Source organism: Anguilla rostrata, chromosome 8 (assembly GCF_018555375.3).
Source record: "Anguilla rostrata isolate EN2019 chromosome 8, ASM1855537v3, whole genome shotgun sequence".
NCBI classification, from domain to species: domain Eukaryota; kingdom Metazoa; phylum Chordata; class Actinopteri; order Anguilliformes; family Anguillidae; genus Anguilla; species Anguilla rostrata.
Genome location: NC_057940.1, coordinates 7,555,156 through 7,572,860, shown reverse-complemented (window position 1 = coordinate 7,572,860; position 17,705 = coordinate 7,555,156). Strand labels below are relative to the sequence as shown.

The following is a 17,705-nucleotide window of genomic DNA, read 5'->3' as shown; positions in this document are numbered from 1 at the left end:
CCTCACCCGTTCGGCCGACACCACTGAACCAGAATACACCCTGCGTGTTTTACGAGATGACACACCGCAACTGGTGTTAATCACACTCTTGAAAGACACATCACTCAGCATCCCGGCTACAGCCCTTCCAAGTTAAGGCCGTGCCTAAGCTTCGCACCTGGCACAGCCATAAAAACCCCTCTCGTTGACTGGGGCCAGAGATCATTCAGTTTGAAATTTGGCAAACAGGGAACGTGTAATTTATGGGTTTGCACCCGTCTGACATACCCCTGAATAAAATGCAACGAATGAACAAATGAAATGGTATTAGGAGTGAGGGATTTCACCAATGCAAATTGCATAATTAGCATTTAGCGACGCTTCTAAATGGACTGCATTTATATGGACTTCTACTAACAGCTGTGGAAATGAACACCCTGTTATGCATTTCATTTTCTGTGGATTTTCCTCTTTCAATTGGCACTTCTCTTTCCATCTGCCCCATTGTTATCTATCTATCTATCTATCTATCTATCTATCTATCTATCTATCTATCTATCTATCTATCTATCTCTCTCTCTCTACTGTCTGTCTGTCTGTCTATCACTATCTATCTATCTATCTATCTATCTATCTATCTCTCTCTCTCTGTCTGTCTATCTATCTATCTATCTATCAACCTACCGACCTATCTGTCTGTCTGTCTGTATAATGATCACTCGTTCTGCAAAGTAGCTCATAATGACAATATTAGTTCATCATTAATTAATGCTAATTAATGTCATCCCCTGATCGTAAGCAAGGTGATTCCAGATGGAAATAAACACAACATGCCTACATTATATAATTTCCTTTAATGACTTCTGCTTCAACAGTTTCTGCTCTACCACAGAGACAAAATGACAGCAAACATTTTAAACAAGTAAACATTTGTAATCCAACGCCCGATAACCAAAGAAAAAAAAAAAAAAGATACAGCGCTCAGTATTTTAAAAAAAAGAATCCGAAAAAGGGGGAGAGATGTTCAGTCAGAAAACCAGCAGCAGATGTTGAAGCTTTGGCTGAGAGGACAGGAACGGGACAGATCGAATCGAATGTGTGTAATGATGCTCGAAAACCCGATCTCCGCGAGGGACAGAGGGGCCCGCGTGACGCCCCCCTGTGCGCCCCCCCGCACCCCTGCCCAGCCCCTCCGTCACCCGGGAGACAGAGTGATTAAATTCCCTGCCCCTGTACCGCAGCATGGGCCCAATTCTGGCTGTGCCAGGCTGTTGTTGCCTGAGGAGAGAGAACGATGCATTATGGGTCTGTGTTTACCCATCCGGCTTGGCGTTCCCCCCACCCCACCCCCCCCCCCCCCCCCGGTGGTCCACCCACCACGCAACGCCCTCTCAAAAAAAACACACAGCTGCAGACGACCACCTGAGAAGAGCAACGGGCACACGCACACATCTGTAAGGCGGAGTAGCGCGGTTCGGTTTCATTACGGCTGTGTGGTGCCGGCTGCGCATGGCACAGGGGTTGCGGGTTTGAATCCCCGGAATGGACGCCGGTAATCAGGGGGCTGTGTGGTTTCTCCAATCAGCACGGCCGCATGAAGGAGGGCTTTGTGCATGAGATGAGGGTTTCGGGTTATTTCCTGGAATATACATTTTTAATGGGGGCCTGTGTGGCTTCGTTTGAACCCTGTAGTTTAACCCCTTTGAACCCCTTTTTTAACCCTGGTTTGAATCATTTTCTGCTTCGCAAACACAGCTCAGGAAGCTCAGCGATCACCAAGATCAGCTTGCCAAGCGAGATGGAAAATGTTGATTGAATCCAGGCCCATGGTTATTTTGTCCCTGTGTTGGTGACCCAGAAGAGTTCATTTATTCTGTTATTTAAGCTCAACTCTTCAGCAAAGTAAGTAAAAATGTAAATGGATTTAACTTTTACTTTAACTATTTCCAGCAGGTCCAGAAGATGATTATATGTTTTTTTTTCTCTTCCTGATCAGTCACAGAAGAGGTGCAAATGCCTGCACATTTTCCAGGTAAAATGAAATGATGCAAATTAGCATTAGCATTGCAAATATTTGCGATGGACATGTGAAATGTAATCCAGAAATCCAGATGTATGTATTAAACCACATGAACGTGTTACACCCGATACAAACAGATTCCACCCGTATTACAGCACCGAGTGAGATCCTCGTTTTCTGTCGCTGAACGCACTTTTGGCTTTTAATTGGCGTTTTCTGTGTTGTGAAAGTAATGGATAATAAACCAAAATCCCCAGTCAGGCGTCTGAAAGGGCACTTGGGTACGAATCGACACATCTTAATTAAAAATGGAATTATCTTTATTGAAGTTGTTGTAGAAAATTCTCGCAAATCCTCCAAGCTGAGCTCTGGGTATTCTTCAGTGTACCAATACAATCGGTAAACCTCGGTAAACAGTAATGTCTCGCCGGTAAGGACAGGCCGCCGATCGAGGGTACCCAGCAACCCTCTTTTGTTCATTAACTTCTTCTTTGTTGGTTTTTTTTTATTTTTATAGCGGGCCCTTATTTGACACTCTCACGTTCAATTAAATTATTCTCCTCCTCACGACGGGATCCAACGGAGATGAATCTGCACCATTAAGCGTTGCCATTTGAGAAATATCAGGTACGTCAAATTGAAAATGCATGAATTCTTTCTTCCTCCTCAATATCCCCCTTAAACATAATTTGTTCTTCCAGCTGTCTGGGTTTTTTTATTTATTTTTTTATTTTTTTTGCAGCCCGCTTTCATTAAAGGCATGAAAGACTATGGTAATTGGGCACAGCTTTGAGGCCCAAGCAGCCGGGGACTCCGTGAATGGCAGTTGGGTGGTAACGCATTCTGAGGTTGGGTTTGGAGTGGAAAGAGAAGGGAAGGGAAGGGAAAGGAAAGAGGGGCGTTGGTTTTTTTTGGGGGAATCAAAGTCGGTGAACTCAAATAAACATTTAGCTTCGGAATCTTCGTCAGAAGTGGTCTCCCTTTGAAGGGCCTTCTGACATCAAAGCATTATTATGAATGCGGCCATACGCGTTCCTCGCAAGGGCATTCTGTCAATGAGACAAATTAAATATTTTATTATTTAAAACATTAGTATAACAGTCGACTACTGTGAACTGGATTGTGAGCCTGCTAAAAGTATGGGAACTACATTGTCTAACTGACTGATCCAGCAGTATATTAAAATAAATACGTATCCAGATATGCACATTACGTCCTGCAAGTTTCAAATCAACTGCACGCACATTTTGAACAACAGTCGAAGTACTGCACACCAAAGAGGCAATGCAATGCGTGCAAAACATCAATATTTTACCGTATTTCAAAAAATAATTGCAGACATTATTCATTCATACGGCCTCTGAGTATTTAAAAAGTGAGCCTTCTAACGAGCAGCTACTGGACTGTTTATAAAGTTTTAAAAAAACGGCCAGTTAGGCTTGTTGGTTTATTTAGCCTGATGCTGTGTGCTTGTGGGGAGCATGAATTGTCCCTGGATGAAAGAAACTTGTCGATTGGTTTTCAGGGGTTCATCTCAGTTAATCAGACAAAGATCTTTTTCTAGATCACAACCGACGCTGCACCTCACCATTTTGATGCCAACTGCTGCCATGTTTACAAGAGGGGAAGTGGGAGAGACTTAATTAAAAACCACCCATTCAAGAGACTCAATGAACTTCAAAAAAAGCCAGCTTAAAAAAAAAAAAAGAACAAACCGTGTTTTTTTTTTATTTTTAAAGGGAGAATTAACGCTTGCCTACAAGGTCAACGCCGCGTCGTGGGAGCCTTAATCGTTCGCAGTGGTGCGGTTTCCGGAGTTTCCGCGACGTCTGCTTCGCTTCATTTCAAAAGGCTCGAAAATAAATTAATTTAAACAGGAAAGCAAACGCTGTATGAATTAACTCACTGGAGGCTTTTTTCCTGGGGTTGCGCTTTCTTTTCTTTTTTTTTTTTTTTGAAAAGGGAAGATAGTTAATATCCATTCGCTTACATTTATGTGACGCATATTATTTCTCATCTTGTATCTGCTACGAAACAGACGGCAGTGAGCCTCGGCACAGAGGTACTGAAAGATAAGACGCTGAGATAAAACCGGCGTGCATGCAGCGAGATACCCCGATAAGGCCCTTGATAATAGGCCGTCCAGGGGAGAACGCCCCGGATATCTCAGGCAACATCGTGCTGTAGCACATCCGGACAGAGAAAAATTACACCGGTCCACGATCCGCTCTTTAAGCTTTTTTTTTTGTTGTTGTTTTTTTTTTTTTTTTTTGTTGCTATGCGACAGTAAGAGTACGGTGCTGTAGGTTTCCCGTCTTGAAAGCACCCCAAAACCAAAAAAAAAAAAAAAAAAAAAAGCCTTTGCTATAACTCCGCCAGGTACCGAGCCAAAATCCGTCAAGGTATGCGGTCAGCCACTACCAATTTCGCTTGAGTACACTTTAGCCCCGAGGCCTCTGGAGAGAGGCGGATAATTTGCCGTCTGCATGGCTTGCTGTTGACAGAAGAGCGTAGATTCAGAGTGAAAGAACCGGCTTTTTTTTTCGGATAATGGCGCGCGATAAAGGCCAGCTGTGATTTTTATGGGACAGCTTCTCTGAAGATGTACTGGGGGAACAGATATACTGTACGAGGTGCCATTTTTACGAGAGAGCAGACATTATCCGTGGAGAACAGCACAGCGCAATAGCTCGGGGTGCTGTACTTAAGAGGAAAACACTTTATGCCTCAACTTTATCCCGTGTGCTCACACCGGTACATCATGGCTCGAGGAAGCCCAGCCAATACTTACAACTCACACGGTCCCTTGACATTATTGTCTTCACTGTCGCCTACGCCCTTCAAGCTACATACTGATTGGTTTACCTCAGAGAGGTCACACAGAGTGTGGGGCAAGTGAGGTTTCATAAACCCTACAATGGGTACCAGTTATAGTACCACTGTGTATTAACTGTCAAATATATATATATATATATATATATATATAATAACCAACGAAAAGGCACTGCTCTTGCTCACAAAGCAAGGCACTGGTTGAAATTAAAGTCATTTGAAAGCACACGGTAACAGGTCTACCCATTTGGGGGTTCTTGAAATGTCAACTCCCAATCATTAGAAATGGCCAGCCTGAGGTCAGCGGCTCGCTTGTTTGCATTTAATCAACCGGTGGAATTTGGCAAGAAATCCTGAACAAAAAATATAAAATAAACTAAATAATTAAATAAGAAAAAAAAAAACTGACAAGTTGTAAAATGTGACTCATTACTTTGCAGAGATGGACCTGTTTTTAATGCACTCAAGAAATTAGTCTGGAAATCAACAGTGGAGCTGTGACCTTTCTGCAGGCCGGGCAAATTTCTATCGCTCCCTTTTTAAATTTTTGACCTTTTTCTTGGCGAATAAGCCCGCGGTTGATTAGCAAATTGGACAAGGCTCTTAAATCTAAACGGACAGATATGAAATCTCTTCGCATCTCTACAGCGGGGAGCAGTCGATTTCTCAATTAAACGATAGGAGAAAGACAAAAGAAAGTACTGAAGGTTGAAGTCTTAATCTGCTTGATCCCCCTCCGCAGCAGTGGATACAAACGCGCCAGGTGTAGCGGGTTTAACTCCGGGGGAAGGGGGAAAGGATGGTGTTTATGTTAATGTACATCTCACGAAGGCACAGGAAGATTGTTACACGGACGAGTTTCCGCTGTCAGTGCCTCGCGGCCAGTCCCCGGGTTTCAAACCTCCAGCGGCCCGTGATAAATTTATTCAGATTGCGCCACATAAATATTGTTACTGTGTTGGGATGATAAGCCTCACCAACATTTAAAAATGGTAGGGTTTTTTTTTCTAGGCATCCTCGAGGGTTGCTCTGAGAGGAAAGAGATTAATGCTCCTTGTTCATTTCCACGGAGGTTTCTTCTGCAAATGAGATTATTTCCTCTGGACTTTCAAATCTTTGAAAACCTCACCTGTTGAATGTTTGAATCAACTTATTAAACCCCCCAGTATTTTCACATGAAAAAAAAACACCGTGAAAGAGATGAGGTAGGATGGTAGGATCATTTGTTTTTTTATGAAGGACAATCACACACAAGGGCAAGGCTATCTTTAAGAAACTAAAGTCAATTTGGCTTTAGTGGTGTTTCTAGAAAGATCTACAAAACCTCCTTTGGGGAAAATTTGCCACCTAATCATCCCCTGACTTAACTGGCTAAAAAAATGGTTCTCTCCGGCTCCACCTTAGCTAATGTGTGGTGAGCGTTTTGGCGCAAAATGGCTGCCGTGCATCACCCAGGTGGGTGCTACACATTGGTGGTGGGTGAGGTGTTCCCACTCATCACTGCAAAGCACTTTGAGCATTTGGAAAAGTGCTGTATAAATGCAATTATTCATTCATTCATTCATTCATGAATGAAAGAGCTTCGGTGTTCTATTGATCAGAAACAAAACGTAAACGATTTCAACATCAGACACAGGCTGCTGTATTAGACAACGTGGAGTTAGCTAAAAATAAAACAAAGTGTGGGCAGTTGAGTTATCCCAAGACACCTGTCCACATCAATCTATTTAGAAACCTGTCTCAGGCTAATGTTTTATTTTACATCTTCACATGGACAGATGCTATTGTTGTGTATTAGTGTAAAACGATTGCTTACGGCAAGGCTGGCTCATTAATTAACCAGCATAGGCTGTGACATTTTCTTTTTCTTTTTATGAGTAACCAGCCAATAATAATAATAATATAACAGTTTAACATACAGTTTTTCTATCAAACTATTTACAGATCTATATAATATGTCCCTTCCTTCAAGATTACATAAAACCATTACCTTGACACCACCTTAGCAGGCTAGTTTAATATTAAAAATACAAACATTATGGAGCCTAGACAGAGACTTTGCATTCTTTGGGACAGGGCATTCAATGCATCCTTACCTGTCTTTGGTTCAACGGAGAAGTAGGGCTGTCCCTCCAAAATACTGTAGACCACCCTGGCGCTGTTTCCATACGTGGGGTCATCTGCGTCAGTCGCTGCCACCTGAACCACTGAGGTCCCTGTAAAATAAAACGAATGCTCGGGATCACCATTACAGCACAATGGCACATTTTAGGCCTGGGATTTGTGCAAAATCTGTGACAAGATCACAATATGCAGAAAAACCATGAAGTGGCGAAGTCACTTGTATATCATAGGCATTTTAGCAGACACGCTTATCCAGACTTACATAACTTTTACATCCACTTATACAGCTGGATATATACTGAAGCAATGCAGGACAAGTGCCTTGCTAACGGCAGTGTCCTAACAGGAAATTGAACCCGTCACCAATTAGGGCCTGATTTACTTTAGCATCTGCAAAAACCTTTTAGCACGCGCAGAGAGCACGGCGAACGATTGGTCACAGAGTTTGTTTTGCGCATGGAATTTGTTTATCACCCGTCACTGGCGCTATTAGCTTTGAGTGTGCTAAAAGGTTTTTGCAGATGCTAAAGGTCTCAGTAGATCAGAGTTCACGTTTGGACTTCTCTGCTCCGGCCAGGAAGTGCATAATATCCAGGTTCATTTTGCACGATTTTCAACTGAAAACATTTGCATTTAAAACTGTTATTGTGCATTTGCTTTTCTCCTTGGAAGTATTTCAGGAGAAGTGTTTTTTTTGTTTGAGTACTATCACTCACAGACAGTGAGATTTCAATACAATTTTTTTGCAATTCATTATTCAGGGGATGTATAATTCAGAGAAAATTATTGTTTATGTAAAAAGTAAATGTGCTCTTCTACCCTTAAATTGAGTCTTTTCATGGCAAAAAAGTCAAAGAAGTCATACATGTGCTTACATTTGCTAATTCTGCACATTCAATTGCAGTTCCGCATCCATTTTAAATGCACAATCAAATCTTATTTTTTTCCACAGGAAGGCATTTCAGTTATTTCAGTTACAAATATTAGTCTTTTGGATGGCGTGTGATAAGCAACTCAGCCATTGACTGGATAGTCATGCTATTTATGCAATTAGACACCACTTGTTTGGTTTACTATACTAATATTATACACAAATTTGTTTTGATGATTACTTAATGCATATGCATGCAAATGTAACATTTGTGTCAGTATTCTAAACAGAGAATATGAGGAAACAAACATCTAACCGCTCTGAAGAAATTTAAAAAATGGCTCACGACAGCCATTGAGAAAACTGATTTGTGATTTGCCGAACTAAACACATTCCTTGGGCACTCATTTGAAATGGTTTATTTATTTTTTTTAAACGTTCAATTTTGTTTTATTTAAAGCTCCGAATCGATAAAAAAAGATATAAAAATGTGATTCAAACACATTCTTTCAGTACCTCTTTTGTACTCAAATCTCAGCTCCCAAGCTCTGCTACAAAAGGCTTTTCTCAGGTATTGAAAGTCCCTGATGACTGCCTATGAATTGTGCTGCTGGACATACCAGGCTGGGGCACTCAAGGACACAGGCGGCGATGCACTACCACAATACACTACCAGAGTTCAGGGAGGCACAGTGCTTTATAACACAAAAACCCAAATCTTCTTCAAACCAAAGTTTTTATTATGATTATGAAGAAGATGATGATGAGGGTGATGATGATGATGATGACGATGGTGATGATAGTGATGATGATTATGATGATGATGAGGGTGATAATGATGATGATGTTGATGATAATGATGATGATGATGATTATTATGAGGATGATGATGATGATTACGATGATGGTTATTATTATTATTATTATTATTATTATTATTATTATTATTATTAATATTATTACGTATGAAAAAGAAGAACAGAGGCTTCTTGTTGGCTGAACAGAGGCTATACAGGGCCATGACTGGCAGGGCCGTCGCTAGGGGGGGGTGAAAGGTGGTGACGATTCTTCAATTCTTAGGGGCCCACAGCCTGGGGTGGGTGGGGGCACATCTTGTTTAATTAAAAAAGGGTGGCCCACAGCAATATTCTGCCCGGGGTCCCAGAATGCCTGGCTACGCTGCTGATGACTGGCACCGCTGGGCTGGACGCAATCAGCACTCGCGTCCCCCCATTACTTTCAGACGATTAAGCCTTCCTGGCACCCACCCCGGCACCCACCGCCTCGCACCAGGAAACGGCTTCGCAGTCCAGTTACCCGGGTTACGGCTAGAGGTGCGGTTCAGCGCCCACGGCCGTTAAAAAAAAAAACTTACAAGCGCGCGTGCGCGTATGTTCTCCTCCTCCTCCGCGCGAATGACGAATGTACCCGCCCGACATCCACAGTGATCGCATAAAGCATGTCTGGGGGTTTTTAAAAAAAAACAAAAAAAAAAAGAATGTATTTCCGTTAAAACAGGCACGACGGCACTCCCGAGCTCCGCGTGAAGGAAAGCCGCCGCCGCCGCCGCGCGATGAGGTCACGCTTTGACTTTGGCGGTTAAAAGGCCCCCTGTTAGAGCCGGCGGGCCCTCGCAGCCGCCATTTTTTTTTTTTTTTCATTAGCCTCGGATTTTGGCGCTCGTGGAAAGCGGAGATTAGAACTCCGCTTTCAGTAACAGAACAATATTAAGAGTCCTGGGGACCTTGCCAGTCTGTGTGACAGCCTGAGACATGGTTCCCAAAGATATATATATATATATAATAATATATATATATATAATAATATATATATATATATATATATATATATATATAAACTGAGGATTTTACTAGGTGTATTGAATGAAAGAATAATTGCGGACGGTCTGTCACATCTTTGTGAAGGCACGTCGCGATAGGAATTCAATAGCTGTGGCATTTGCACAGCGCGACCCCCCCCCCTTACATTTTTGAAGGTCGCCAAAAACGGAGTTGCGCCGCTTAATTACAGGCATAACGGGCAACCGGTGGGCGCCTTGAACTCTGGGACTGCGCGAAGCCGAGGCCACGGAGAAACGTTTCAAAGGGAAGATAAAGCCCGCTGCCTCCGGCAGTCACCCCGCGTCCGTGACGCAAGCCCGTTAAACTGACTTTTTATTTTATTTTATTTATTTTTTTTTTTAAACAACCTGTTTGCCCTTCGTTTACTTCTCTTTAAGTTTGGGGAATGTTCAGCGTTCGCAGGTCACGTGACTGTCGCACCCCCCTGTCCGTTTAGAGCAGAGATCACGAGCGGTCAGCTCTTCATCTTCTCGCCCTCTTGTTCACCAGTCGCCGCCAGTATAGCACTAGAGGATTCTGTAGATTCTTACACAGTTGGCTCAGGAAGCCTCCAAATACCCCTGCTATTGGGAGGGAGGGGGGGGTGGCGGGGGGGTCGGGGAGGGGGGGGGGTGGCAGGGGGGTCGGGGGTCGGGGGTCGGGGGGGGCGCTCCTACTCTACGATGAGGCATGAACCCCCTGCTGTGATGCTGGGCGATACACAGAGCGATTATACCGCGTGATTCTTTTCATCATTTTCTCTTTGATTACTCCTGATGCGGTAGTAAAAACCACCAACGCTTCAGAGGCCACGTGACACGCTTCACATCACTACCGTCATCTATTGGGTGACCAAGACAGCCAATCAGCAGCCAGAGCTCGCTGCTTTCATGTGATCGACAAGAACATACATCACGTGACCACACGGAAGCCGCGCGACCTTGCTGCTGATTGACCCCCAGTAGATAAAAGACATTTCGTTTTTGTTTTCTCATGCAGCCTCTGAAGCTGTGGTTGTTTACTACACTTTAATTACACCGCATCGGGTATAATTAAAGAGAAAAAGAGAGGGGGGGGGAAAGGTAACACACCATATGGCGGCAGAGACCGTTATTGCATTCGATAAATACCGTTGCGGTATATCGCCCAGCCCTACTCTGCTGAATGCATCCCTCTATGCCTGGATGATGCTACGCGCGTTGTGGTGTCATTCGTCAAAATCTCAGGCGTCAGGTGTCCGTTTCAGATCCAGGGGCACATCGCAGCACCGAGGGGTGGCAGCTTTAGCCGGACACGGCGAACGCTTAGCGCGGCCCGTCTTGTTTGCATGTGTTTGTATTTGTTAATAGCGTACGTGGACGCACTGAGCATGAGCAGTGGTTGGCGTTACGGTACTGTAAGGGTGTACGCGGCGGGATGTGGTCCGTAATGTGACGCCATAGCAACAGCAGGTCGAGACACCGTACCGTACGCCGTCAGATACGGATCTCACTCTGTGCCAAGCCATGTCGCACCTTTGTCAGACCGCTATTGATCTCTGTGAAGTCGTTTTAGCGGACAGAACATTGTGAACCGAGGTGGTGTACCTGTGATGACTGAGGATTGGGCTAACAGCTTCGGCAGGCTGGCACGGCTTTCTCCGAACTCCAGATTCAGATTCTCCGTCTTGTTTCGCATAACTCACGACCAACGTGGAAAATACACTGCCATCAGAAGAAGCCTTTGGGCCAGGAGGCCTCACAGTTACATCCAAGCTCCGCTCTTAATTGCCCCAATTAAACTCAACGTTTTCTCTTAATTGAAGCCATTTATCACTCCACCGAGGTCTTCGGCTGCTAATGATTTAAAACATGTCTATAAAACATTAATCGAGGATAAGAGTTGCACACTTCGTTGTAGTTTATGGCACCGCAAATTGCTTTACGTAGATAATTACAGAGAACGGATGATTTATTTACTCACCTGTTGCAGTAAAAATCAAAATACAGGAGGTATGACAGAAGGTTTGCCCATTAAACACAAGTCTGCATACAGGGTTAAAATCAGCAAAATTTAATAGCCCCATACCCATGAAAAAAGCTGCACAATGCTCCAAACTGAACTTATATTGAATAGCTAACTATGGGACTAGCTTGTTTTTTATTCTAAAAAGCGCTGCTGATACAAAACATTGGCGCAAAATGGCTGCCGTGCATCACCCAGGTGGGCGCTACACATTGGTGGTGGGTGAGGTGAGTTCCCCTTCACTGTAAAGCACTTTGAGCGTTCGGAAAAGTGCTGTATAAATGCAATTATTCATTCATTCATTCATGAATGAAAGAGCTTCGGTGTTCTATTGATCAGGTCCCCTTCACTGTAAAGCACTTTGAGCGTTCGGAAAAGTGCTATATAAATGTAAGGATATTCTATTCTATTCTATTATATTCTATTCTAACAACACTGTGGACACCCACATACCAAGCGACAGAATGAAGAAGCACAGATGACCTCCAAACGCATAAGTTTTTTTAGCGCCCGGATAATTCGGTATAGAACAGAAACGAAGTATATTCGCAGAGCCAAAAGTATTCCTCTCCCACGAATGCGGGTAGCCTACTACACCCAAGCCATCCAACGCAGTCGGAAAGCAAACAACGGTAAGAGGACCCTCGGCGGATATCGACGTTTCTATTATGCGCACCATCTCCATGAAGCAAACAGCTCTTTCAGCCTCGGGCTACAAGTAATCTTCACGTGTGCAGAACCGGACTGTGTAGTTTAAGGCAATCGTCTGTTCATCTGCTCGCTCATTAATGTGTTTAATGGCATGTCGTGGCACACACCACACTGACAGGAGGTTACGTACGTAAGAGCATGCGCGTATTTCATTCGCCAAAAAATGTCATTGCCAAGTATTGCCAAGTGTGACGTTTACGTTTATAAGGCCCCCAATGAAAATCTTCCTAAGAAGGCTGGGGGTTGACTGTCCTTAAAAAACAAAAAAAGAGTGGTTTGGACAGTTTGACACCTGGGCCGGCTCTGTCCTGCAGCCTCGGGACAAAGCCATTATCCTTTAACCCAATCCTCTCAGATGCGTGTGGGCCTTGTACGTAACTGGGGGGGGCTGTAATCCTTATTGGATCTGCCAGTGAGAATTCCCATGGGTGAAGACCAGACTGTCACACGCCGATATCGCCATCCCATTCAAACTCCAAAAAAAGGCTGTCGCCTGCACCTTGTTTACCATTCTCCGCCATTTTCCCTCTGCCCCCCCCCCTTCCCACCGGCAAAAAAAACACAAAGAATAAAGTTCACCAATCTATTTGGCCCGCCTTGGGTCTGTCTTTAAAACTCCTTAAGTATAATTTACAGTGACTTTTAATGTCACTTTGTCCTCTGATACGAAAACTTTTGTGCACCTTTTTTTTTTTTGGCTGGCGGTGCACGCTGTTCCGCCGTTTGGCAGGGAGTCACATAAATTTTAAATGAGCGCTTAATCCCCCCCTCCCCCCCCTCCCTTCCCCCCCTCCATTCAGACAGCGTTGGCTGCGGGTGTTGCGGCAGGGTGAGCTTAGCGCCTTTTTTCCATCACCGATACCTCTGGAAGAGTCACCTCCCTCGTTCCTGTCGGGTTTAAACCGTCCTATCTGAGCGCACAGCCCTGCCGTTCCCTTTTGTTTTCGGGGCTTGTCCTTTAGCATCTGTTCTCTCCTTCTTAACTACTGTTTTTCAATAAACCGGGGTTTTTGTTTGTTTGTTTTTGTCTTACGGTGAAAAGGCATTCGCCACTCTGTTGGGGATACAATAACGGAGCTCTGTTGGCGCTCAGAGCGCAAGGGGCGATTGTCTAAACGTTCAGCCGTCCCGCTGCGGTGACATCGAGAAATTGAGGAAATTGCTTTGGTCTTTTCGTTTCGGTTTCTGTTACGGTCTCACGAGTGGTTCAGTGCTCCCTAAAGCCATAGGTTGGTTGCAGGTTCAAACCTCGGCTATGTCCTTTCCTTAACCCTCCCAGGGGTATGAGGTGGGCCAGGGTTCCCTTGGGTTAAAGCTACTTCTAAACCTCCAATTGCTGTCAGTGAAAAGTATGCCTCTCTGCCTCTTCGCTTCAGCGCTAGCTCTCCTGTAGTATAGAAAACAGACCCTGGTAACACTGTAGAAATGCAGGCGCACAGCTTAGCTTTATGTGTATTGTAGTGGGAGATACAGCGAGGAATTTCAATTTCACCATTGCAAATGACAAACTGGGGAGAAAACTGTGCCCATGCTTTGCCCTAAAAGTATATTATTCCACAAATAAAAAGTGTTTTTTTCTTGCACTGTACTATTACTAATGTAATTATGTATGCTGCACAACTGAATGTGCTTAAACCTCTGTTTCTGGACAGCCACCGTCCTGCAGATTTTCTCTCCAACCCTAACAAATTACATCTCACCCAACAGCTATCAGAGATTGCATTGAGCTGCTAATTTGTAGAATCAGTTGTACCAATGAAAACCTACAGGTTTAGATCTTCAGGAACAGGGTTGAGCAACCCTGGTTAAAGGGATATTTCACTTTTGTGTCATTTTGTGGAGCTTCCCCCATTGTATTTGCATAGCGTGCATACTTGCGACATCAGCTGTCCCCGCTGACCATTAAAGGCATTGCCGTTCTTCCCTGTTGTCCGGTTCCAATTTACTCTCGCGAGTTCGCCGAAATTAATAGTTTTAAAGCACCAAGTAACTACAGAGTGTAACTGATCGATAAAAGAAAGTAATAACATCAAACAGTCACTGTTATTTATTTTTTTTTTTTGAGCTGATAACCCATTTCTAAACCACCACCCAGGTTAGCAGAACTAATAATGACTGGTAACACCTCCATCTTCACCACTATCGCCTGCCCCCCGTGCTCTCATTCACCCAAAACAAAATGGCGGCCGAACTCACCGACAGGGGACATCTCGGGCACCCCGGCCGTGTAGGGCCCGTCCAGGAACTTGGGCTCGTTGTCGTTGATGTCCTGGACCTTGATGACGAACTCGGACTCGGGTTCGACGGGCCTGTTGGAGGCCCGGTCCACGGCCTGGGCGCGCAGCGTGTAGTAGGCCTGCTCCTCGCGGTCCAGGCGCTTGGTGGCGTGGATGTCGCCCGTGTTCTCGTCGATGATGAAGATGGAGGTGGCGCCCTCGCCGGACAGGACGTACTTCACGCGGCCCTCCCCCTTGTCCACGTCGGAGTGCAACTGCGGCAGAGACAAGAGACGGCACGTTGTTTTCAAAATATGACACGCCGATAAAGCATTTTGAATTTGAGAGAGAGAGAGAGAGAGAGAAAGAAAGAAAGAGAGACAGATAGACAGACAGACAGAGAGAGAAGGAGAGAGAAAGAGATAGAGACAGAGAGAGAGGAAGAAAGAGAGAGAGACAGAAAAAGGGGGAGAGAGAAACAATGAATAACCACCCAACAAGAATACAACCATTGTACAGGTAAATGGTACCTGTTTCCTGTTCAAGTTGCAAGTATTATAATTACAGTTAACAGCTAACTGCTTTCAACAGGTTTTTTTTTTTTTTGTCCCTTCTATCTGAAATAGTTTGTTTTCTTCATAATGCTTTGGAAATATTCACTACATGTATTTCATACAAATAAAACTGAATTGAATTAGAGCAGATGCAGAGAGAGAAAAAGAAAGCGGCAGGAGGGAGAAGAGTTTGAGACAGAAAAAAGAAGAGAGAGAGAGAGAAATGTAAAGTGAAATAAACAGACAGAGGGGAAATAATGGCACACGGAGAAGGAGATGATGAGAGAAAGGGAAATCAAGAGAGAGAGAGACAGTTTGAGAAAGGCAGGAGGCAGAGAGAGAGAGAGAGAGAGAGAGAGAGGTGAGAAAGAGGTGAGGAGGGTGTGAGAAAGAGAGTTCAAATGTGTGTGTAATCAAATAATAACCAGGAGAATTATCTGACAGGAAACTCCTTTAAACTGCATCAGCCTGAATGAAGGAGCAGCCTCAAACTGATGCTCCTTTTTGAATGGAAACATTTTATGAATTTATTACTGCACAGTCAGCATGTTGCGCGCAGGACACAAGATAGAGTAAAGATTGGATCATGAACCGAAGGGAATTTACAGAAAAAAGACACACAAAAAAAGCCAGATGAGAAAACTGGATGGATGGCATTTGTGTTACTTTGACTCATTTCTACATTCACTTATATATATAGAAAACAGGCAGTATCAGGACAGAACATGCAGGGATGACAGCTCCATACACCACTGTTAGAGAGTGAACCGTGACGTCCCAGAGCACCCAACACTCCAGCTCCAACACCTTAAGACTATTTCACCAGCAGCAGAACTCTATTACATTTCTAGGTTCTGTCTCATGCCATTTGATGTCAAATAGTCCTCTCGGGGCCTTGTACAGTCTGTTGCTTCTGACTGCTGTTCTTTCCGAGTCTTCCGACACTTTCAGAATTGCCAGCTGTAGATTTTCTCTTGTTGCCGCAACAGAGCGCCACAGCTGAACTACACGGAGCTCTCTGATATATTCGCCAACAAAGCACTGCTTTAATGCTGCAAGCCACACTGTACTACATGGGAGCTAGCACCAATCAAGAGGTGAACTGCATCTCTCAGTGATGGCAACTGGTAATCTGCAAATGCCTGATCAGTAACTCTGACCTAAATTAGGCATTTAAAACTACAGTCTAAGATGCAGTGCTACACGTATTTTTGCGGCAAGCATCATTACTGACTGAACTGCTCAGCAGAAACACTGCAGCTGAGTTTTTAGAGGATACACCTTGAAAGGAAAAACTGGTGGCAGCAGTTCCAAGTGCGTGAAATCAGGCTGGAAAATCGAGGCTTAAATGATATTGCTTCATACTTCAGGTCTAAATTGTTTGCTGTCTTTCACGGAGAGAATAAATCAGCGCTTAACACCATAATGTAACAAGAGGCACCATAAACCATTGTTAGGTAAGCTGTTACAGTGAAAATATGCATCTATTTTTTCATCAGCTAAAGCTGTTTTTTTTGTGTTAACTGTGGAACACATTAATGTTTCTGCTTGGCGTTTAAAACCTCACTACTTGTAATGCAGGGTGTCCGTCATCGACAACAGTTGCACCCCTTAGCTATAAATGCAAATAGGGTCCCACCCGGTCTCCCAAGAGCATTCCCCAAAGCGGGTGCTGCACGGACAGCAGGATCCACCGTATCGAGCCACATCACCAGCAGCCATCCAGAGATGAGCGAGAAGGACTGTAATCCCGCCACATCGACGCTCGCGCCAATTCGCCGAACTGCAGCTGGAACTTCAAGCCCCCGCCTTGTAGCTTAATCACCGTGCACATGCAACCGAACTGGCACTGTAGTTTAATATCCGCTTTTAATTACACGGCCGTTAGGCATGCCGCGCTACCTTAACCGAAGAAGAGACCGCGGTATGCTAGCGTGCTACGGTAAAATCTTGTAAAATACGATGACTAAAAAATGTGAAACCCGGTAGAGCCGCCAAGCGGAATGGTGGAAAAATAAAATATCTGTGGAATCCCAGGGGAAACGTGCGGTTTTACTCGTATCTGTTTGCTGTTTTTTTTTCTCCCCTATTCCATGTGCGTTACGAGCGGCGCTTTTATAACAAAACAGGTTTCGCGACCTTGACATCGAGGTCAATGTCTCTCTAGGGAAAGGGAATTACATCACATGACCCTTAAAGGGCCATTGCGGGGCAGCATCATACACTTAATGTCTCTGTTTCACGCCATACCATTCTGTGTGCATTTTTTTTTGAGAACCTCTCTCCCTCGCACCCTCTATATCTTTCTCTATCTCTTACTTACTGGGTCTCTCTCTTTCTCTCCCACACAGACACACACACACACACACACTCTCTCTCGTTTCAGATGAGTCTCTCAGTCTTACACGGTCTGGTCTCACGAGAATCTTTCCTTTTGTTCAACAAACTGCGTGGAGCCAAGTGAAGACTCCAATTCCACCAGCATGCTAAAAGCAAGGCTGGCACGCGTCTCTGTGTGAACTGCACTTAATGTGTTCACGGCTATGGATAACT

The 17,705-nt window shown here is 44.3% G+C and overlaps 1 protein-coding gene across 1 annotated transcript in view; it reads right to left on the bottom strand.

Annotated features, from left to right (window-relative positions):
• Positions 1-17,705, bottom strand: part of cdh7a (cadherin 7a) — a 94,200-nt gene that overhangs the window by 35,778 nt on the left and 40,717 nt on the right. Inside the window, exons 3-4 of the mRNA XM_064346171.1 lie at positions 14,579-14,873; positions 6,928-7,047 (exon numbers count right to left, since the gene is read on the bottom strand). Of these exons, the coding sequence (XP_064202241.1) occupies positions 6,928-7,047; positions 14,579-14,873 (415 nt within the window). The remainder of the gene's footprint in view (positions 1-6,927; positions 7,048-14,578; positions 14,874-17,705) is intronic.